The 22,650-nt window shown below is 49.3% G+C and overlaps 1 protein-coding gene across 1 annotated transcript in view; it reads left to right on the top strand.

The window, feature by feature from the left end:
- USP34 (ubiquitin specific peptidase 34) overlaps positions 1 to 22,650 on the top strand; it is a 307,644-nt gene that overhangs the window by 180,730 nt on the left and 104,264 nt on the right. Inside the window, exons 36-40 of the mRNA XM_045009712.1 lie at positions 314 to 354; positions 1,320 to 1,444; positions 2,102 to 2,254; positions 2,447 to 2,551; positions 22,571 to 22,626. Of these exons, the coding sequence (XP_044865647.1) occupies positions 314 to 354; positions 1,320 to 1,444; positions 2,102 to 2,254; positions 2,447 to 2,551; positions 22,571 to 22,626 (480 nt within the window). The remainder of the gene's footprint in view (positions 1 to 313; positions 355 to 1,319; positions 1,445 to 2,101; positions 2,255 to 2,446; positions 2,552 to 22,570; positions 22,627 to 22,650) is intronic.

The raw sequence follows: 22,650 nt of genomic DNA, 5'->3' as shown, positions 1-22,650 counted from the left end.
ATAGTTGGTTATATACCTTTACTTTTTGATTCCAGCTTGAGTTTGCAGGCCCAATAGTTAGAAAAACTGTCTTATTTATAAACTGAAATGAATTTATGTGGAAGCTATTGAGTGACAATAAACATGGACTCCTATAATGCTATTATAGTCACATTTGAGAGTAAAATTACTTTTAATATTATGCTTATGAGAGGAAGAATATATTTTAAGTGAATATGAGAAAAGTATGTTTTCAGTTCTTACATTTCCAGGTATAATGTATTTGTTTTGTTCTGTGGTACAATTTAATTGATTTGATTTTCTTTCTGCACAGGGTGTTGAAAGCTCAGTCTGATCACAGGTCAAGACATGAAGGTTAGTGCTGTAGAAAATAGTTAATTTTTATTAATTGATGATAGCGAAAATATTGTACAACTATTACAGACCATGGGTTTGATTCATCCCAACTAATGCAGTGATGTGTTCCCATGTGTCAGTGGAGCTGCTGTGCCCTAGGTGGGGATTCCCATCTCCAGAGGAAGGCAGATAGTATTTGCACCACGAATCTCCCTTGGAGATTCTTTTAGATATGTACAAAGCTTCAACCCGAGGCTCAGTTTACAGAAGAGTCCTGCTTGAGAAAGCTGCTTGGGGGAATTGTTGAATTGTTGCCTTCCAAATAGGTTCACATTAAGACTGTAAATGTAACATGAATATTCACCTGTATTTTGACTGGCAGCAGTCTTTGACTCCGCCAGCAATCCCCCCATAACTCCCTGAGATTATTCCTGTGAGAATTCTGTGTATAGGAGCCATTGTTAAGTTACAGCTTATATGTTCACAGATACACAGGCATCTCCCCTTAGTCATAGGCCCTGTTCTGGACTCCTCTTCTGTATCCTGTCCCCGAGAGCCTGAGAGTGGTGTATCTGTAGCTTTTGGAGCCAGAATTCTGACACCCTGTGTGTATCACCTGCCCGAAATTGGCCCTTAGCTGGTGGGAAGAGAGGAGTAGGAAGAGCTGAGCTATTTCAGGGAGTGCCATAATTTAGTGCTGTATCAGCAAATTATCTCCCACCTCTTGAGCAGTGGGGAAGCAGAGAAGGAATTGTGCCTCAGAGTGGTGTCTAATTAGTATAGTGTAATTAAAAAAGAGAATCAACATTTAGTAATCAAATGGATATATTACTTCAGCTTTGGTGGCATCCTAAATGCCAAAATGAGGGTCTTTTGTGACTCACAAGTGAGAGATATGTTATATGCTTTTGTCCTTTGTGACTTTTCAACCCAAAAAGCTTTTTAATGTAGCAATGACTTTATTCCACCTCTTATCCCTTTAGTTACTCATTATTCAATGTGGCTCTTGGTGAGTTGGGCCCACTGCTGTTCCTTGGTGAAATCCAGCCTGGCAGATAGTGATAATTTACAAGATTGGCTAAAGAAACTTACCCTTCTTATTCCAGAGGTAAGATAATAGAGAGATCATTGCATATTAGTTAATAATTAATATGGACCAAATCCAGCCCTAGTGTTATCTGATGTTACTCCATCAGAATTCAGAGGACAAATATAGCAAGTGCCAATTGCAACATGTACAATTAAAGGTGTGCAGTTAATCAGTTCCCATTATAAACTCCTGCTCTTCAAGTGCTTGCACATGTCCATTCCAATGTACGTGTGTGCGCACCCCGGCACAGCTGCCGGAATTTTTTCCCTTTGTGGTATCTGTTGGGTTGGCTCCAGCACCCTGTGGTGTCGCATGCTCATAGCGTCATTATAAAAGGCCCTGCTGACCCTGCTCCCCTTCAGTTCCTTTTTACCGCCCGTGATGGTTGCTGGAACCCCTCATTGTTTGGCAATCCTTCTCTTAGTGTTTTTTTTCTGATAATTTTAGTGTAAATAGTTCTTGTAGTTTTAGTAGTAAGTTTGTAGTTTTTAGATAGTTTGGATGCCTCTGCACTTTATAAAAGATACTTCCATAGAAATATACTCTGCCTAAGTTATTTAATAGTATTTGGAGAACTGTTATGTATATACACGTATTAGACAAAAGTGAAAAAGGAAATTGCATATGCAGTGTTATTTTAACAATTTGATTTTATTTGAAATTTTTTTCTTGAAGACTGCAGTTCGCCACGAGTCCTGTAATGGTCTGTACAAATTATCTCTCTGTGGTTTGGATGGGGGAGACTCAATTAATCGATCCTTTCTGCTACTGGCTGCATCAACATTATTAAAATTTCTTCCTGATGCTCAGGCATTGAAACCTATTCGGGTAAGAATTTAACTATTCATTCCAGCTTTATGTTAAATATGAATTGCAACTGCTTTCCATCATTCTCATTTAAGTCAGAAATAATAAGTCCTATAGCAGTTAATAGATTTATCATCTTGTTTTATCACAGTTTAAGTTAAGCAAGTTTTTCGTCAGTTATATTTGTGAATAAAAAAGCGTTTCTTTTCACAGATAGAGGATTATGAAGAGGAACCAGTGTTACGATCTGGTTGTAAGGAATATTTTTGGTTGCTATGCAAACTGATTGATAACATACATGTAAAAGATGCGAGTCAGGTAGGTACAGTTAATTTACATTCATTAAAATGGGTCTTTGGTTTTTTTTGCTTTTGTGAGATTGATTATTATGAGTATTTTAAGTTCAAATCAAGTCATTGTAACTCCAAACACAGTAGTATAATATTATGTGATAACTTGCATTTGATAAAATTTTTACTCCTTAATTAAACTCAAAATTGTGCTATTTTAAATAAATGTATAACATTACAACCAACTATAGATATTTATTTAAAAGTAAGGTAGAGCAGCTACAATATATTTCCATCAAATAACTTTGTCTAGTGTTTCTTACATAAATAAAAAGACAAAACCCCAAACTCCCTCATGAATACTGACATTTATACAGCAAGACCAATTTGTGTACATAGAGATCTTTTAGGAGAACTTGCATACTCACAGAGAGCATCTTAGTTAGCTGGGTTGCTATTTTGCCGAGGCTTATTGCAAGGCGCACATGCAGGGAACTCCTTACTCCCTTTCAACACCTGACTAAGTGAGAACAAGCAATTTGAAAACTTCCCTTAAAATTGGTCTTTTCTAATCTATGATCCTTTGCTCAGAATTTTTACATAAAATAGCTTATATTGTCATTTCTGGGGATTGAAAAAATAAATATCACTATAAAAATATAATAATGTTGGTACATGCGCATTTATTGAAAAATGAAATTTAGATGGCTGGACATTTTTCTCTGTGCAGTAAGGTTACTGAAACGGCAAGTTCTTCAAATTCGTCCCTGTGGGTGCCCTACTTCAGGTATGTGTGTGCCCTGCACCTCTGGTTGTAGGTTTTTGGTATCAGTGCCTGTTTGGCCTGCACATGCACTGTATACGTACCTGTGCCCAATAGTGAGGCTATATAGGAGTATGCGAGTGAACTGCCCTCGGTTCCTTCTCAGCCAGAGATGGCGTTTAGTGTGTGCCTGTTTTCTGTTTATAATAGTAGATACTATTAGTTATTTAGTAGTTGTAGAATATTAAAACCTTATAGTTGTTGGAACTGTTGTTCCTGTTTTTCTTTTTCATAAAAAAAATTAAAATAAATATACACACACACTCTCATACTCCCCCCCCCCCTATTGTGAGGGGTCCAGAAGGCTTTTTTCTTCTATCTGAGATGCTGGGCTCTCCAGGTTTTAAAAGGTGCATCTCCTGTTGAGAGGCTGTTCCTGTCAGTGACAGACATTCAGTGTATATGTTGCTTGGAAGACTGTCATATCCTCAGGAAGTGCAAGATTTGCACTTCTTTCAGGGAAATTAAGTATAGATTTTTAATGATGGAGCAAGCCTTAAGACTGGCTTCGGACCTGGGTACAGAGAACCCCCCTGTACAAGGGTCTTCTATTTCTGTTAGTGCTCTGTCTACATCAAGAGCATGGTCCCCAAGATCTTTCAAGAGAATGGCAGCGTCGAGACCCAGTCTCTGGCCCACTGCACGAGTGAGGTACCAGTAATCGCTCCAGCAATACAGAGAGCTTCCCACTCAAAGACTGTGGAGTGGGATAAGAGGAGCAGAACGGAGAGTTCCTCCTCAAAGAGGTTTAGGTCACCGGAGACCTCAGGCCCCAAGAGGAGTGCTAGTGAAGCTCTGAATTCTCAGGTACTGTGAAGCGCTCTAAGTCTTCATCTAAGTCCCATACCTCAGTAGTAAAGGACACAGAGTCAAAGATCACTACTGCTACCAAGAGTGCGGCCTCCTTGGAATCCACAGCTCCCTTGGTACTGACACCAGCGCCTCTGACAACGGCATCGGGAACAACCTTGGTGGCTGTACCAAGCTCTGTTGTGGCCTGGTAACCTCAGGAGTTCCAGTACAATAAAGACCGCATGGTACCAAATGAGCCTTCCTTGCAACCTCCAGACTCACTTTGGTACCTAGATCTGCTGGGTCACCGACTACTTATGACTTTTACTATTCAGGAAGAGGGGTTGTCACCTCCCATACAATATGTGGAGAACTTTCGATTCTTCTGGTAGTATCCCTCTGGGTTCTCCACTATAAGTATATCTGTGCCCCATGCCTCTAATCGGAGATTTAGGTAGCAGTGTCCATTCAGCCCACACATGTCCTCTCCCTCGAGAGGCTGCATCAAGGCTATCTAGCTCTGCGCAGACAAACCACCCAAAGTTCCTTCTTGACAACCTTTGGCCTCAAACTGAGTGAGCAGTTGTTTGTTCATTCTTTGCGTCAGTACCATAAGTAGTAGTTGTTGTTCGTAGTTCCTTTATTTCCTTAATAGTTAGAGTTTCCGTTTAGCCCATTGGAATAAAAAAAAAAAAGAAAAGAACCTTTATTTCCTGCTTCCCACCCTTTTCAGGGGGGACCTCCCCTCTTTGGTGGTGTTAGTAGTTCAGACTTTTAATGTCTTTTTAAAAAAAAATTAAAAAAGGGGAAAAGAATGTTTGGAGATTTGTGTTAACAGTGCCTGGTTGGGCCACGCATGCACCATAGCCATCTCGCGCCGCTCTGAGCGGTTACATAGCGGTGCGCAGCCAACCATCCCCCAGTTCCTTCTCTACCGCCTTTGGCTTGAGTCAGAGTAATCAGCAGCTCCCTCTCTTAGCTCAGATAAGATTTATAGTAGTTAGTTTATAGTGATAGGTTAGCTTAGTTGTAGTTAGTTTCCATATCTATTGACTTACTTTAATTTCTTACATTTAAAAAAAAAGTTTTTCTTTTATCTTCCCTATCTACCCCTGCCTCTCTGGCAGTCATACAGCCTTTACCTCAACTGGGTTTACCCCTGTTTTTTTCTCTAAGAGACCGCTCCTTCAGGCATGCCCAGCTCACCTGGTTTTAAATGCTGCCTGACTTGCAGACTATCCATATTGGTCTCTGACAGCCAGGCTCAATGTGTCCACTGCTTTGGCAAAATACACATTACTCAAAAGTGTCCACACTGCAAAAAACGGACAGCTAGGGCAAGAAAAGCCAGGGATCTCCAACTGAAGCACCTCATGATGGAGACATCCCTCAGACCAGCCTCTGACTCTGAGACCAGGTCACCCTCTGGCCAACAGTCGCCAATGGCAGCCTCTGAAAGGGGCTCCACTTCAACATCGGCTGCCAAGGAGCCTACTCCTAGAAAGGCTACCAAAAAGCAGTTGCAGCCATCTCTGCACTGAGAATTGCCTAAACGAAAGTGATTTCCAACGGAAAAATCTGCCCCGGTACCGACAGCACCAAGAGCGTCGCACAGTGAGGCACCGGGAACGTCCAGCACCGAGTGTTCCTGAAGAACTAAAGACTCTGTGTGGGCACACTCTAATGGAGATTCACATAGCAAAGAGAAACCTTCCAGTTTGGTGCTCACAGAGCCAAAGAAGATCTCAGCACCGAGCAGTACAATGGCACCACCTGCTGTACCTATGCCGCACAGCTCTGTGTCCTCGGCACCGGCTGCTTCAACTCATGCTCCTGGGCTGTCCACAGTGCCATCCCAGGCACCAAGCCTCACAGTACCACAGCAGTTCATGAGACATCCGGACTGGTAGTGGCTTCAACACCTGAATCTCCTCTACTCAGCATCGAGGGTACCCCATCCAGATAGGTACCTACCCAGCTGACTACTCCCTGCAGATCAGCCGCCTCGTCTCCAGTGACAAGGAAGAAGAGGATGATGCAGTAATATATACGCCTCATCATTCCTCCCCAAAGCCAGGACCATCTTGTCAACAACCACCTGCAGATATACGAGGATGATATGGTCACCCACGGGCACCACCCTCATACCATTCCCAACTAACTGGTCATACTGGGATCCATGGGCAATGTCTAGGGCCCAAAACTGCAGTCCAGCTAGCCTGCCTAGGTTCAGAACAGCCCAGTCCCCTTCACCTGTTGTCCAGCACCCTCTGAAACACAAGAAGAAGATGCTGAGGAACTTGAGCACACAGCCAAACAGGACACTTCGCCACCTACTCACATCTCATCTTTGTCACCAGCCGAAACCATAATGCCATCACCCCCTACTACGGGGGATGATTTCAGATCCTTTCAGGACCTCTTCAAAAGGGTTGCTGACTCCCTAGACATTTCGTTGGCACAGCTACCAGAAGCCCAACATAAGCTCACTGACATACTCCAGGCATCCCCATCAGCAAAGATAGCCCTGCTGATAAATGATGCTATTATGGAGCCTGCAAAAATCATCTGGCAGACTCCATTTACTTCACCACTCTCGTGTAAGACATCTGACAAAAAAGTATTATGTGTCAGCAAAAGGAGCTGAATTTTTATTCACACACCGGGCACCAAACTCCCTAGTGGGGGAGGTGGTCAATCAAAGGGGAAAACAACACCAGTCCTGAATGACCTCATATGATAAGAATTAGAAAAGGCTAAATCTTTTCAGAGGGAAAGCCTGTTCCTCAGCTATGCTTCAGTTCCACATAGCTAACTATGTGGCCCTGCTGGCTAAATATACACACAATCTGTTCTCCAAAATGTTAACCTTTATTGAAAATGTGCCACATGACAGAAAAGAAACAGTACAAAGCAAACATTTCTGAAGGGTCTCTCATCACCAGGACAGCCCTCCAGGGTTCCCTTGACTCTGCAGACATGGCAGCCCGATCCATCAATTGTCATGTGCTGTGCATCCTGGCTCCATCTCTCCGGATTCCCAAGGAAGGTCCAGGCCATGGTTGAGGACTTACCCTTTGAAGGACAGAAATTATTTGCAGACAAAACCGATGTCAACATAACCAAGATCAACCTTTGATGTCTCAACCATCATCCTCCAGACAGTAATTTTGAAGGTCTGGTCAAGGGCATGACAACTCCACAGTCTCTGATTCCAGAACCAGAAATGGTCTCCTGCCCATTCGGAGACAGTCTGTCACCATACTACCCAGTCTAGAACACCATCACGAAAGACAAATGGGTTTTAGAGATTATCCAGAAGGGCTACTCCATCCCTTTTATTTCTATCCCACCTATCTACTCCCCTTCCCCATCCCTCTTCAAGGACCCTTCTCATGAGCACCTGTTACAACAGGAAATAAAGTACAACACAAGGGGAGAGGTTTTTATTCTCATTACTTGCTAACTCAGAAATTTACGAAAACTCAACTAATTAATGAGAACACAACGTTCACCGTATGGAAACAGCATTTCCAATATAGAGTACTACCCTTTGGCCTTTCCATGGCCCCAAGAGCTTTTTCCAAGCTTCTCGCTGCAATTGCAGCTCACCTCCACAGACAAGGAGTGATGATATTTCTATACTTAGACGACTGCCTGATAAGGGCACCAACACAGCAAAAAGGAATAAATGCCACACAGAGCACAATAAGCCTGTTCACAGACGTAGGACTGCAAATAAATGTACAAAAGTCCTCACTGGTTCCTGTCCAAAAGTTGGAATTTATAAGAGCCTACCTTGATTGTCTCACTGCAACAGCAATGTTACCCCAACAGTGCTTCCTCACTTTGGTCAACCATGACAATCACAATAGATGCTTCCCTAGTAGGTTGGGGGGCACATCTACGCAACAATACGATCCAAGACCACTGGTCCCCAGCGGAGTCCACATAGACTTATTGGCGCTAAGGGCAGTCTGAAATGCATGCAAGTACTTTCTTCCTTTAATCAAGAATAATGTCATCAAGATCCTCACGGACAATATAGCATGCATGGATGTTCTATATAAATAGCCAAGAGGAAGCAGTACGGTCATACTCCCTGTGTACAGAGGCAATATGCCTTTGGAATTAGTGCTATCCACAAGCTCCATCAGAGTTCACTTGGCTGCCATGATCATCTTCCACGACAAGATGGACGGAGTCACTGTATTTGGTCACTTGAAGATTAAATGATTCCTTAAAGGCATAGAAAACACTTATCGCACACTAAGAAACCCTACTCCCATCTGGGACTCCAACCTTGTTCTACGCCATCTCTTGGAAAAACCGTTTGAATTCCTTGCAACTTGCTCTTTGTTGCACTTATCAATGAAGGTGGCTTTCCTCATTGCCATCATGTCCGCAAGACAGGTGGGAGAATTAGGTGCCCTAATGGCACACCCACCTTATACAACATTCTTTAAGGATAAAGTAATCCTACAGCCACATTCTAAATTCATACCCAAGATCGCCTCTCCTTTTCATTTAAATCAACCCATCTGCTTACCTATATTTTTCCCAAAGCCACATGCTGATAAGAGGGAGGCCTCACTCCATATGCCACGCTTCGCATAGCATTAGCTTTCTATATAGAAAGAACAAAAACATTCAGAAAATTACCTAGACTATTCCTTTCCATAACAGAACACTCGAGGGGCCAAAGCATCTCAAAACAGAGACTATACAAATGGATATATGGATGTATCCATTTGGACTAACAAAACAACAATCTGCAACCTCCACCGGGAGTTTGCACACACTCCACCAGAGCGTTAGCAACATCTGTGGCCTTTCTCAGTAATGTACCTATCACTGACATTTGTAGAGCATCAGCCCATACTTTCACTAAACACTATGCTTTAGAACAACAAACAGCAGCAGCTGCTCAGTTTGGACTTAGTGTTTTCCACCGTCAATAGACCAACACCGAAGCCTCTCCCCTCCACTGAGGGGCACTGCTCAACAGTCACCTAAAGTGGAGCACCCACGGGGACACTCCTCGAAGAAGAAGAAGAAGAAGAGCTTACTCATCTTGTGCAGTAACTGAGGTTTTTCGAGGTGGTTGTCCCTGTGAGTGCTCCACTACCCACTCTTCTTCCCTCTACTTCGGAGTTTCACATTGATTCTCTGAGGTCGAGAAGGAACTGGGGGATGGTTGGCTGCACACTGCTATATAACCACTCGGAACGGCATGAGATGGGTATGGCGTGTGTGTGGCACAACCGGGCACTGCTACCACAAATCTCTGATTACAAGCACATGGCGCCAAAACATCTAAAGTGGAGGACCCACAGGGACAACCATCTTAAGAACCTCAGTTACTGCACAAGATGAATAGCCTTCTCATCTTTACAAAGAGGGTGGAGGATGAGCTGCAAATTCCCCTACAGGAGGTGGCAGATACCCATCACAAGCTGGTGGATAGCCTACATACTTCCTCCTCATCCAGAATCACTCTCCCCATTAACAAGGTGATTCTAGTTCCAGCCAAAGTCATCTGACAGTCACCACCCTCTATTGCACTGATGTGCAAGAGAGCTGACAAGAAATACTACATCCCTCCCAACACCCTCAACTCAACTCGATTGTAATAGACATGGTTAATACATGGGGCAAACAACATCATATTAAATCAACCCATACGACTGAGATTGGAAAAGACTGGCTCTCTTTGGTAAGAAGGCATTTTAGTCAGTGACATTACTGTTCAGGGTCACAAATTATCAAGCTGTCATGGCCAAATGTGATTTTATTAATTATGGGAAACTCAGGGCATTGTTTCTACATTTACCGGAGGTGCAAAAAGAGTAGTTTCAGGCCATTGTCAGAAAGGCCAGTTAGTGGCCAGAACTGCGCTACAGACAGCATTGGACACAGCAGCCCATTTGGTCTCCATGGCATTGGTCTCCATCGCTCTGGTAATGAGGCAGGGTTCCTGGTTATACCTTTCAGAGTTGCCAAAAGAGATGCATACAACAGTTGAGGATCTCCTGTTCAAAGGGCCCAAGCTCTTTGCTGATAAAACCCTGATGCCTCTCTCCACACCCTGAAGGATTCCCGTGCCACATTGCACTCCCTGGGAATCTAAACTGTGGAACAAAAGAGAAGCAATATGGCTCTCAACTGCAACACAGATCACTTCCCAATACCCACCATCACAACGCTATTATGAGCCGCAGCAAAAGAGGCCCAGGATAGAAAAGCTGAAGCTGTCAGCTCCAAAATCCATGAACTCTCAGACTGCTTCTTCTAAGCACTTTTGACAGGTTGGTTGAGGACCCGAACAACCATGTCTTTCAACATCCACTACCATCTGCTCACCTGCCCTTCAGAAATTGCCTGACTTTCTTTTACAGCAGTTGGGAGAATATAACCTCTAACAGATGAGTTTTGGAGATTATTTTCGAGGGCTACACCATTCAGTTCACATCCCTCCTCCATTCCTCCTTCCCTGTCCCTCTTCAGGGATGCTTCTCATGAGAACCTGCTTAGATAATCTGTTACGCCTACAGGCAATAGAAACGGTCCGAGCAGACTCTTACACCTGAAGACAGCATTTTTGATTGCCATCACCTCAGCTAGATGCATAGGAGAAATATCCGCCCTGATGGCACATCCACCATTCACGGTCTTTTTCAAAGACTTACTTATTACAAAGTAATACTGAGATTGCATCTCAGCTTTCTCCCTAAAGTGGCCTCTGCCTTTCATTTGAATCAATAAATCCATCTTCCAGTTTTTTTCCTGAACACACATTGTAACAGCAGGGAGGCGATTTTGCACATGAGATGTTAGACATTTTACTTGGACAGGACTAAGGACTTCAGAAAGTCTCCTAAGCTCTTCCTCTGCTTAGTGGAAAGATCTAAAGACTCCTAAATATCAGCTCCAAGATTATCCAAATGGGTCTCCGGTTGCATTCATCACTCTTATCAAGGGCGCAACCTGTCCCTTGCATCTGGAATCCGTATGCACTACACACGGTCAATCTCTACCTTGGTCACATTCCTTAAAGATGTCCCTATCTTGGAAATTTGCAGAGCAGTGACTTGGACTTCTCTGCCCATACTTTCACGGAACATTATGTGATCACTGGAGCCTCAGCCTCCAATGCCATCTTCAGCTCCACTGTGCTCTCTGCAGTAACAGACTCCACTATGAAGCTCCAGCTTACCAATGGGGGATACTGTTGTGAAGTCTCCTACAGTGGAACACTTATAGAGACACTACTTGAAAAGGAGGAAGTTACTCAACTTGTACAGTAATGATGGTTCTTCGAGATATGTGTCCCTATAGGTACTCCACAACCCATCCTCCTCCTCTTTACTTCAGAGTTCTCAAGATGAGACTCTGCAGTAGAGAAGGAAATGGGGGTGATTTACCCCCATTTAGTGCTAGGTAATCTCAAGGCACACCACGAGGGAAGGAGAGCGAGCGCATATGTGGGCCGAATGACACTGCTACCTAAAATCTCTGATTAGAGGCACAAGGGGCCTACACTGGAGCAAGACTTCCTCTTCAGGTCTGTTCAGTTTACTCCAGGAGACATTATTCCCCTCTGCAGATACAAAAAGGCAGGGTATCAGACCTCTGCCTGTTAACAATTGGGATGACCAGTGATGTATACCTTGTGCCATGCCTTATGATTAAGGCTAAGATTTTGTCATGGATATTTTTAGTAAAAGTCACGGAAAGGTCACAGGCAAAAAAGAAAAATTAACAGAAGCCGTGACCTGTCAGTGACTTTTACTAAAAATATTAGGGACAAAATAAGGCTTGGTGGGTCCCCATACGCCTGAAGTGGGGCAGCTGCGCAGGCTCAAGGAGCCGCCTGCAGCTGTCCATGGGGACTGTGAGCTGTGGGGTACTCCTGGCTCCTGTGTCAGCCAGGAGCTGCGGGGTACCCTCACTGCCCGCAGCTCAGAGGGCCTGCAGTGGCGGGGCACTCAGGGGTTCTCCGACCGCCCACAGGGGCTGGAAGCTGCGGGGTACCCCTGCTGCCTGCAGCTCCAGAGGCCTGCTAGGACCGGGAGCTTAGAGGTTCCCCTGCCACTGCCGCCTGGGATCTTGGGGATTCCTCCATCCTGCCGCCCCCAGCGGCGGGGCTCTCAGGGGTTCCCCCGGTGGCCGGGATCTCGGGGGTTCCCACACTGCCGCAAACGAACTCAAGGGTTCTCCACCATCCACGGGAGCCGGGAGCTGTGGGGTACTTCACTGCCTGCACCGGCTGGGAGATGTGGGGGCCGCTAGAGTAGGTGGGGATATACCCTGCAGCTCCCGGCCCCTGCTGGTGGCGGGGGACCTTGCAGCTCCTGACCGCTGAAGTCATGGAGGTCACTGGAAGTCATGAATTCCGTGCCTTCCACGGCCTTGGTGACTAAATTGTAGCCTTACTTATGATCCTCCTCATTGGTCTTATTGGGATCCCTGGGCAATGTACTGCCAGCAATTTAGAGGGGCCTTGATTCAGTCTCATAAGGAACATAGAAGACTTCATTCTCTGGTACTGTCCATCTCTCCCTCCACTCTGAATCAGCAGAGGACACCTTTGAGGAGCAAGAGGCAAGGACAGAAAAGGAAGTGACCCCATTTACAAATGTTGCTTCCTCATCATCTTACAAGGTTGTAATGCCACCAGTGCCATCTTTAGCAGAAGACTTTTTGGCAATTCAATGAGTTAATGAAGCGTGTCACTCAATAGAGTTTCTTGGCTGTATGGAAGCAAGCATGGGAGGCTATGACATCAGACAAATGGGTATTGGAGGCCATTACGTTGGGCTATACTATCTAGTTTACCTGCATCTTGCCCTTCCACCTCCCTTCCCCGTCCCTCTTCAGGGACCCCTCTCACAATCAATTGCTGAGACAGGAGATAACAGTGCTCCTAAGTCTAGGGACCATAGAAGCAGTTCCAGCTCAACACAGAGGCAAAGAGTTCTATTCAAAATATTTTCTGGTACCGAAATAAAATGGGTGTTGGAGGCCTTTACTAGATTTCAGACAACTGAACAAGTATGTCAGACATCTGAAAATCAGGACATTGCCCAACTATACCAAAATAAGGGCAGGAGACACTTGATATGGTTTTAATCCGGCTGCAACTTTATTATTAGATGTCCGGGACTACCCGACAGATAAAAGCGTACCGGGTAAATATCTCCATTTTCATTCAATATCTACCCTTCTGCCAGCTTCCTTCTTTTTCCATCCAGGTCCTGCAGCCAACCCATTGCTGGGACCTTACCACCCGCCCCCACCTCCGAACAAGGGTTAAGATGGACTATAAGAAGAGGGGGTTGGCTCTCTGCCTTAACAGTCATAGAAGCCCCCACTTCACTCCTTTAACAAGCATCTCCTTTTTAAGTCCTCTACTGAGTCATTTATCCAGTCCATGTATATTTTCCCTAAGGAGTACCTGCACTGGACATCTGCCCCAGACTTACATAATGAGTTGCAACATCATAGTCTAACTCCCCTCCCTACTCACCATAACAGAACCCTCCCTGAACTCGTTGTGGGGAAGGCGAAACCCCCCTCCCATTCCACCTAAGCCAAATCTGGTGGTGAGGAAAAAATTCCTTCCCAGCCCCCCAATAAAGGAGCAGCTAGCACGAAGCCCACAGCAGGTCCTGACTAAACCTTGTATTTTTGCCACCTCAAGAGAAAGGAGGGTGGGTGCAGCTCTGCCTGGTCTGGGGAAAAGGGGCTTCTTTCCTCTTTTGAACTTCCCAGCCCTTCCGGTCACTGGAGATGAATCAGCATTGCCACACTGACCCACTCCCCCTCTTGCAGCAGCTTCTGAGCCTCGCTCCCCCACTCCTGGCCATAAAGCGCTATTCCCTCTCCCCCCAACTGCTCCCTTCTCCCCTCCCTGCTTAATGGTGCAATGCAGTCAATGTCCCTGGTAGCTATAATTTCCTCCTTAGAGTCCAGGGACTGGTTTGCAACTCTCGACCTCAAACATGCCTACTTCCCCATAGCAATTCATCCATTTCACATTTGATCACAATCACTACCAGTACTGGGTCCTACCATTCAGCCTTCCTTCCGCCCCACGGGTTTTTCTCAAGAATCATGGCGGTCATAGCTGCCCACCACCAACATCTTGGAAAACAGTGTTTTCCTACCTTGATGAGTAGCTCCTCAAATGCTGATGATATCAGGAATTGCAGTCAGCAGTTCAACAACAACTTCTCTGTTCCACAGTTTAGGCCTACAAATAAATGAGAAATCAACCTTGACCCCTATCCTTTTTATAGGAGCATTTTTGGATTCGGTGATGGGGAGGACTTATCTCCCTCCTGACACGTTCCTCAATCTGAAAAACCTTTTCCAAAGAACTCAGCTCAGTCCACAAGTTCCAGTAAGGACATGTCTGCAACTGCTGGTGCTTATGGCAGTTTGTGTTTTTTGTAACACAAAACTCCAGGTTACATCTTTGCTGTCTCCAGGGGGGCGGGCTCAGGACAGTTTGTGTACCCAACAAACACAGTCTGAACAAGGAGGTGCCTGTCCCCAGCTGGGTCCTTCAGCCACTCATCTGGTGGAAGAATCCTTCCTAAAGGTTTGTGCAGAAATCCCATTCATGCAGAGTCCCCCTATGGTCACGATAACATTGTACATTTCCCTCTTGGGATGGAGAGCACATGTGGGTCCTCACACAGCCGAAGGCACATGGTCACAACAAGAACAACGCTTGCACATCAATCTGCTAGAGTTAAGAGTGGTCAGAAAAGCTTGGTGCTACACTGTTCCCCTAATCAAAAACAAGTCACTCAAGATCATAATAGGCAACGTAGCTTGTGTGTGTTTTATCAATCGTCAGGGAGGAGCATGTTCACCCTTATTCTGCACCAAAGTGATAAAGCTTTGGAATTGGTGCATAGCCATCCAGATAGTCATTTCAGCTTCTTACCTTCCAACATACAAAACATCTTGGCAGATGACCTCAGCAGACATTTTTTCCCTACATTATAAATGGGAGTTGGACTTTCGAGTCCTCAACAAAATATTCCTAGCATGGAGATTTCCAGAGGTTCATCTTTTTGCCACTGGAGCCAACATGAAGTGCAGGAAATTCTGCAGAGGAGAACTTTCAGAGGAGAACTCAATTCCCAATCTCTAGGAGATGCCATTCTTATTACATGGACAAGGGATCTTTTTTATGCATATCTACCACTCCATTGTTTTTAAAGGATCTCAACAAGAACAAGCAGGACCAAGCCAGTGTAACTTTGGTTGCACCAACTTAGCCAAGGCAAGTTTGGTTTCCGTACCTCATCACACTCACTTCTTGCCTTCTCTGATGGCTCCCAATCAATTCTCAGCTGTTGTCTTGGGATCCATTTCAGACGCTTCACCCTGACCTGAATGTTCTGCAATTCCAAGCCTGGTCCCTCAGTGGTTCTCAGGACAGGAGGAGTCATGTTCACAAGAAGTACAAAATGTGCTTCTTCTTCGAGTGATTGCTCCTATGCATTCCAGTCAGGTGTGCGCGCCGCGCGTGCACGGCATCTCGGAACTTTTTTACCCTAGCAACTCCGGCGGGCCGGCTGGGCGCCCCCTGGAGTGGCGCCGCTATGGCGCTAAATATATACCCCAGCCGGCCCGTCCGCTCCTCAGTTCCTTCTTACCGCCCATGACGGCCAGTTGGAACTGTGGAGTGCTCTCCGTCCTCCACAACCCTAGCTCTCGCTTCTTGTTTGTATATAGTTAGTTTAGTGATTAGTTTTTACAGTTTGTTAGTTAGATAGTTAGTGTAAGATAAGGTAAAAGGGGGGGGGTTTTCCCCCTTTGCCTCCCCAGGTGCGGGCTTATGCCCAAAGCACCGGGCTTTAAGCCCTGCGCATCGTGCCAAAAGCCGATGCCTGTCGGAGACCCGCACGACGCCTGTCTCCGTTGCCTGGGCGAAGGACATAGAACAGATAAGTGTTCGCTCTGTTCCACCTTCAAACCGCGAACTCGGAAAGAGCGGGATATCCGCTTAAAGCAGCTCCTGATGGAAGCGTCGCTCCAGCCCCCGGCACCGTCCGCGCCGGCACCGCGAGCTTCCTCGGTGCGGAGCGCACCAGCGGCACCGAGCTGCTCCGGCTCCGCGGCACCACAGCCTCAGAAAGCGGCTACGAAGTCCCGGCACCGTTCGCTTTCGCCTTCAAAGAAACTTAAGCTGGCGAAGGCGCTTGCTCAGGCCCGAGCTGAGGACTCGGCGAAAACGGTCGCGCCACCTACGGTCCCTGCGGTGCCCGTGCACAAGTCGAGCACCGGACCTTTGACTCCGGCGCCGCAAGGCCCGTCGAGTCCGGCGCCGCCACGCTCCCCGGTACCGACCGTGGTGGAGCCCCGGCTGCCGTCGACGCCGGAGACATTCTCTTCGGCGAGGGAGCTGATTCAGCTCATAGAGGCACCGAGCCTCCGGCCCCCGGCACCGCCGGTGCGGGCTGTCGTGTCGGCGGGAAAGCCGGCCAGAATGACCCGGCCACCGTCTCTGGACAGGCGACATGGACGGCACACCCGGTCCCGGTCACGTTCCCGGTCCTTTGGCAGATATCCGTCCCGTCGCTCGCGATCCCGGCACCGCTCGCCATCGCGGTACCAATCGCCGTCGAAACGTCGGTCGCAGTCCCGGTACCGCTCATCATCGCGGTACCGGTCGTACTCCCAGCGCCGCACGAGGTCCAGGTCGCCATCACATCAGCACCAGCGTAGGTCGGCGTCCCGGCACCGTTCCCGGCACCGCAGGTCTCAGTCCAGGTCGAGCTCCCGGCACCGGTCGAGCTCCCGGCACCGTGACGGACGTCGCTCCCGGTCGCCATCTCGGTACCGAGCGGAACAGCATCGCTCTTCACTGCCATCCGGGGACGGACTGCCTCATTCCGCGGCGCACTCCGTCAGCGCCTCGGCACCTCCATGGCCATCCCGCCCCGCGTCGGTCGCTTCCGGGACAGAGGGCTACGGACACCTGCCGCCGACCCCGCAGGGACATCCTCAAGGGGCACAGCCGTGGGGCTTCTGGGTTCCCTGGGCCCAGTATGAGGCTCAGGGGGTGCCCTTCCCCCCAAGACCCCTGGCGTCCGAGCGCAGGATACCGGAGGCGACACTCAGCCGACCGGCCCCTTCGCCGCCAGGCGCGGGTTCCATACCGCCCAAACCCCAGGGGCACGCGCAGCCCGACCCTCCCGACGAGCAGACAGCGGATCCATCTTCGGAGGCGGTCATCCAGGGCTTGTCCTCCTCGTCCTCGCCTGACGAAACGGTGGCCGGAGCGTCGGCGAAGGAGCCTCCGCCCATAGATTTGAAGGCGCACCAGGACCTCCTTCGCCGCGTCGCGACGGCTATGGCTCTACCGATAGCGGAGGTCCAGGAGGACGAGGACCCCATCACGAATGTAGTGGGGGCAGAGGTCCCAGTGCGCGTCGCACTGCCTTTCGTGCGGACAATTCAAAAGAATGCCACCACGCTCTGGCAGACGCCTGCGTCCGTCCCTCCTACGGCCCGTGGGGTTGAACGCAAATACTCTGTCCCTCCCACGGGCTATGAGTATCTATATACTCACCCGACCCCGGACTCGTTGGTAGTTCAATCAGTCAACGATAGGGAGAGGCACGGCCAACCTGCCCCTGCGCCCAAATCGAAGGACGCGCGGCGGATGGACCTGCTAGGCCGTAAGGTCTATTCCGCTGGCGGTCTGCAGATGGGTATCGCCAATCAGATGGTCCTCCTCGCCAGGTACGTCTTCGACATCATGGCGTCCCTGGCGAAATTTACGGAGCTCCTGCCAACAGCCTCCCGCCAAGAGTTCGCGGCGATGTTGGACGAGGGGAGGAGATCATCTAGGTCCTCCATCACGGCCGCCCTCGACGCTGCGGACTCCGGAGCTCGGACCTTAGCCTCCGGCGTGACGATGAGGCGCATCGCCTGGCTGCAGTCCTCCACCCTGCCGCCGGAGGTCCAATACACGCTGCAGGACCTGCCCTTTGACACGAAGGGTCTTTTTTCCGAGAAGACGGATTCTCTGATCCAGACCATGAAGGATGGCCGTATTGCAATCCGTACTCTTGGCATGCACACGCCGGCGACGCAGCGCAGGTCCTTCCGGCAGCAGCCCTCCCGGCCCGTCTATCAGCAACGATATCGGCCATACAATAGCCGGCGACCGACCCAAAATCGCCATCGTCCTTCCGGCAACCGCCGCAACCAGAGCCAGGCCGCTTCCAAGGCCCCTCAGGGGGCCAAGCAGGCCTTTTGATGGGACGCTCGAGGACGGCCCATCACTCTCCCTACCAGATCCTTCCCCGTTATTTTACAACCGGCTTTCCCATTTCCTTTCGGCGTGGTCCCAATTAACAACAGACAACTGGGTGCTTCAAACGGTCCAGTCGGGATACCGCCTGCAATTTGTTTCGCCCCCACCTTCCCACCCACCCTCCCTGTCCCTCTTCAGGGACCCCTCTCACGAGCAAGTCCTCTTACAAGAGGTTCAGACTCTGTTGAGCGTGGGTGCCATAGAAGCAGTGCCTCAAGACAGGCGGGGCAGGGGATTCTATTCCCGTTATTTTCTCATCCCCAAAGCGAAAGGAGGGCTACGTCCTATCCTGGACCTCCGCGAGCTGAACAAGTACCTGCTCAAGCCCAAGTTTCGCATGGTCACCTTGGGGACCATCATTCCCTCTCTGGATCCGGGAGATTGGTTTGCCGCCCTCGACATGAAGGACGCCTACTTCCATGTCGCAATCTATCCTCCCCATCGTCGGTACCTCCGGTTTGTGGTCAACAGCACCCACTACCAGTTCGCCGTGTTGCCGTTCGGACTCTCCACCGCCCCGAGGGTATTTACCAAATGCATGGCGGTAGTTGCCGCAGCCCTCCGACGTCGTCAGATACACGTCTACCCGTATCTCGACGACTGGCTGGTTCGAGGTCAGTCTCGACAACTCATGATGGACCAGATGACAGAAATCCTGTCTCTATTTCAGCGGCTCGGTCTTCTCATCAACGCCGAGAAGTCCACTTTGATTCCGACACAGCGAGTGGAGTTCATCGGAGCGGTCTTCGACTCCACGGTGGCCAGGGCCTGTCTCCCTCGCGCTCGACACCAGACGATGGTCTCCATCATCCGGGACCTCGTCACCTTCCCGACCACGACAGTGCGCTCCTGCCTCCGCCTCCTGGGCCACATGGCTTCATGCACATATGTCACCGCGTACGCGGGGCTCCACCTCCGCCCGTTCCAGTCTTGGCTCGCGTCGGTGTACCGGCCGCATCGGGACCCCATCGACATGGTGGTCACGGTCACCAGGGCGACCCTCGAGTCCCTCAGCTGGTGGCTCGACCTGGAGGTTGTGTGTGCCGGAGTCCCGTTCCACCCTCCTCGCCCGTCCGTCACTCTGACCACGGATGCCTCAGCGCTCGGTTGGGGAGCTCACCTAGGCGATGTTCATACCCAAGGCCTGTGGTCACCCCAGGAGCTCGCCCTGCACATCAATGTCCGCGAGCTTCGAGCGATCCGTCTGGCCTGTCACACCTTCTGCACGCACCTGCAAGGCCGCTGTGTAACAGTGTTTACGGACAATACAACAGCAATGTTCTACGTGAACAAGCAGGGTGGGGCCCGATCCTCCCTCCTCTGCAAGGAGGCGATGCTCCTGTGGGACTTCTGCGTGACCCACTCCATTCACCTGGAAGCGTCCTTTCTTCCGGGAGTGCAGAACACGCTGGCCGACCATCTCAGCAGGTCATTCCTCTCCCACGAGTGGTCCCTCCGTCCAGATGTCGTCCACACAATCTTCCGGAGGTGGGGGTTTCCCCAAATAGACCTATTTGCCTCCAGGGGGAACAGGAAGTGCCACCTATTTTGCTCATATCAGGGTCGCTCGCCGGGCTCCCTATCGGACGCCTTCCTTTACCCCTGGACGGATCGCCTCCTTTCGCCTTCCCTCCGTTCCCGCTCGTGCACCAAGTGCTCCTGAAGCTTCGGAGGGACAGAGCCCATATCATACTCGTAGCGCCGGCCTGGCCGAGACAGCACTGGTACACCCTGCTGCTCGAGCTCTCCGTTCGGGAACCCATCCCCCTTCCGTTGTGGCCGGACCTCATCACTCAGGACTTCGCCAGACTCCGCCATCCGAACCTACAGTCCCTCCATCTTACAGCTTGGTACCTGAATGGTTGACCCACGCGGAGAGGGGCTGTTCTGCAGCAGTTCAGCAAGTCCTGCTTGAGAGCAGAAAGCCTTCCACTCGCTCCACTTACCTAGCGAAATGGAAGAGATTCGCTCTCTGGTGTGATCAACGAGGTCTCAATCCGTTCGTAGTCCCGGTCCCTACCATCCTGGACTACCTCTGGTACCTTAAGGGGCAAGGTCTTGCGGTCTCCTCCTTGAGAGTCCACCTAGCGGCAGTGTCCGCCTTCCGTCCATCCGTGGAAGGTCGGTTCATCTTCTCGAACCGGATGGTTTCCCTCTTCCTCAAGGGCCTGGACCGCTTGTACCCGCCGGTGCGGCGTCCTGCCCCGACCTGGGATTTAAATCTCGTGTTGGCCAAGCTGATGGGTCCTCCGTTCGAGCCCTTAGCCACGTGCTCCCTGCTCTACCTCTCCTGGAAGACGGCCTTTCTCGTCGCCATTACATCAGCGAGACGAGTTTCTGAGCTCCGCGCTCTGACGGTTAGCCCACCATACACCGTCTTCCATGGGGACAAGGTGCAGTTCGCCCTCATCCGGCCTTCCTCCCGAAGGTAGTGTCAGCTTTCCACCTCAACCAGGAGATCTTCCTCCCGGTGTTCTTCCCGAAGCCGCATGCCTCGCCTCGGGAGCAACATCTGCACACCCTCGACGTCCGCAGAGCGCTTGCTTTCTACATCGAGCGGACGAAGCCCTTCTGGCGTTCGCCCCAGCTGTTCATAGCGGTTGCTGACCGCATGAAAGGCGAGCCGATATCCTCCCAACGGATTTCCTCCTGGGTCACTGCGTGTATCCGGACCTGCTACGAGCTTGCTCACGTGCCACCATGCCGCCTCACCACCCACTCGACGAGAGCGCACGCCTCGTCGGCTGCCTTCCTGGCCCACGTTCCCATCCAGGACATCTGTCGAGCGGCAACCTGGTCTTCGGTCCACACCTTCGCCTCCCACTACGCGTTGGTGCAACAGTCTCGAGACGACGCAGCCTTCGGCTCCGCGGTATTACACTCCGCCGCGTCTCACTCTGACCCCACCGCCTAGGTAAGGCTTGGGAATCACCTGACTGGAATGCATAGGAGCAATCACTCGAAGAAGAAAAGACAGTTACTCACCGTAGTAACTGTTGTTCTTCGAGATGTGTTGCTCCTATCCATTCCAGACCCGCCCTCCTTCCCCACTGTCGGAGTAGCCGGCAAGAAGGAACTGAGGAGCGGACGGGCTGGCTGGGGTATATATTTAGCGCCATAGCGGCGCCACTCCAGGGGGCGCCCAGCCGGCCCGCCGGAGTTGCTAGGGTAAAAAAGTTCCGAGATGCCGTGCACGCGCGGCGCGCACACCTGACTGGAATGGATAGGAGCAACACATCTCGAAGAACAACAGTTACTACGGTGAGTAACCGTCTTTTTTAAATAGCAGGAAGGAATCTACAGGATGCATGTAACCTCCAAAAATGGAGGTTACACACAGAGATTTTTCTAAATGGATCTCTGGGTGCGTTATTGCCTCCTGTGGTTTCACTGATAGCCTCCCCTACACATTCTACTAGATCACAGTCTGTCTGTAGCTCTACTCGAGGATGTTGCAGTTGCTGAAATGTCCAAAGTTGCAACGTGGATCTCAGTGTATTTTTTTTCTCCAGCCATTATGCGTTGGTTCATGCTGCTAGATCAGATGCTGCAGTAGGCATCACAGTTCTTTCTTCAGTGCTGCACTCTGTTCTGAATCTGCCACCTCCTTAGGGGGGTTACTGCTGTGGAGTCACCTGAAGTGGAGCATCCACAGGAACACTACTCTAAAAAAGAGAGGTTACTTATCTTGTGCAGTAACTGGAGTTCTTCAAAATGTGTGTCCCTGTGGGTGCTCCACTACCCGCCCTCCTTCCTCTCTACTTCGGAGTTTCCTCTGTGGGACTTTGTGGTAGAGAAGGAACTGAGAGCAGTTCACCCGCACAGCGCTATAAAGCCTTTGTATGGGGCACGAGGATGTGTAGGGTACATGCATGGGTTGAACTGGCTTTGCTACCAAAAATCTCCAATCAAAAGTGAAGAGTGCATGCTCACCTAAAGTGGAGCACCCACAGCAACACACATCTCAAGTAAATCAAAGCTTAGCTGCAAACTAAGGTTATTTAGTTTGGTTTGTGAATCAACCAAGAGTGTATAAAATGTATGATTATTTTGTATTGGTATTCCATTTTCCTTTATTTTTAATTCAGACAACACTGCTTGATTTAGATGCCCTAGCAAGACACCTCGCTGACTGTATTCGAAGGTAAGATTTGGTGATGTTAATTTT

This window comes from Mauremys mutica, chromosome 3 (assembly GCF_020497125.1).
Source record: "Mauremys mutica isolate MM-2020 ecotype Southern chromosome 3, ASM2049712v1, whole genome shotgun sequence".
Classification (NCBI taxonomy): Eukaryota; Metazoa; Chordata; order Testudines; family Geoemydidae; genus Mauremys; species Mauremys mutica.
The sequence above is the reverse complement of the archived record's forward strand: the minus strand, read 5'-3'. Positions and strand labels throughout refer to the sequence as shown.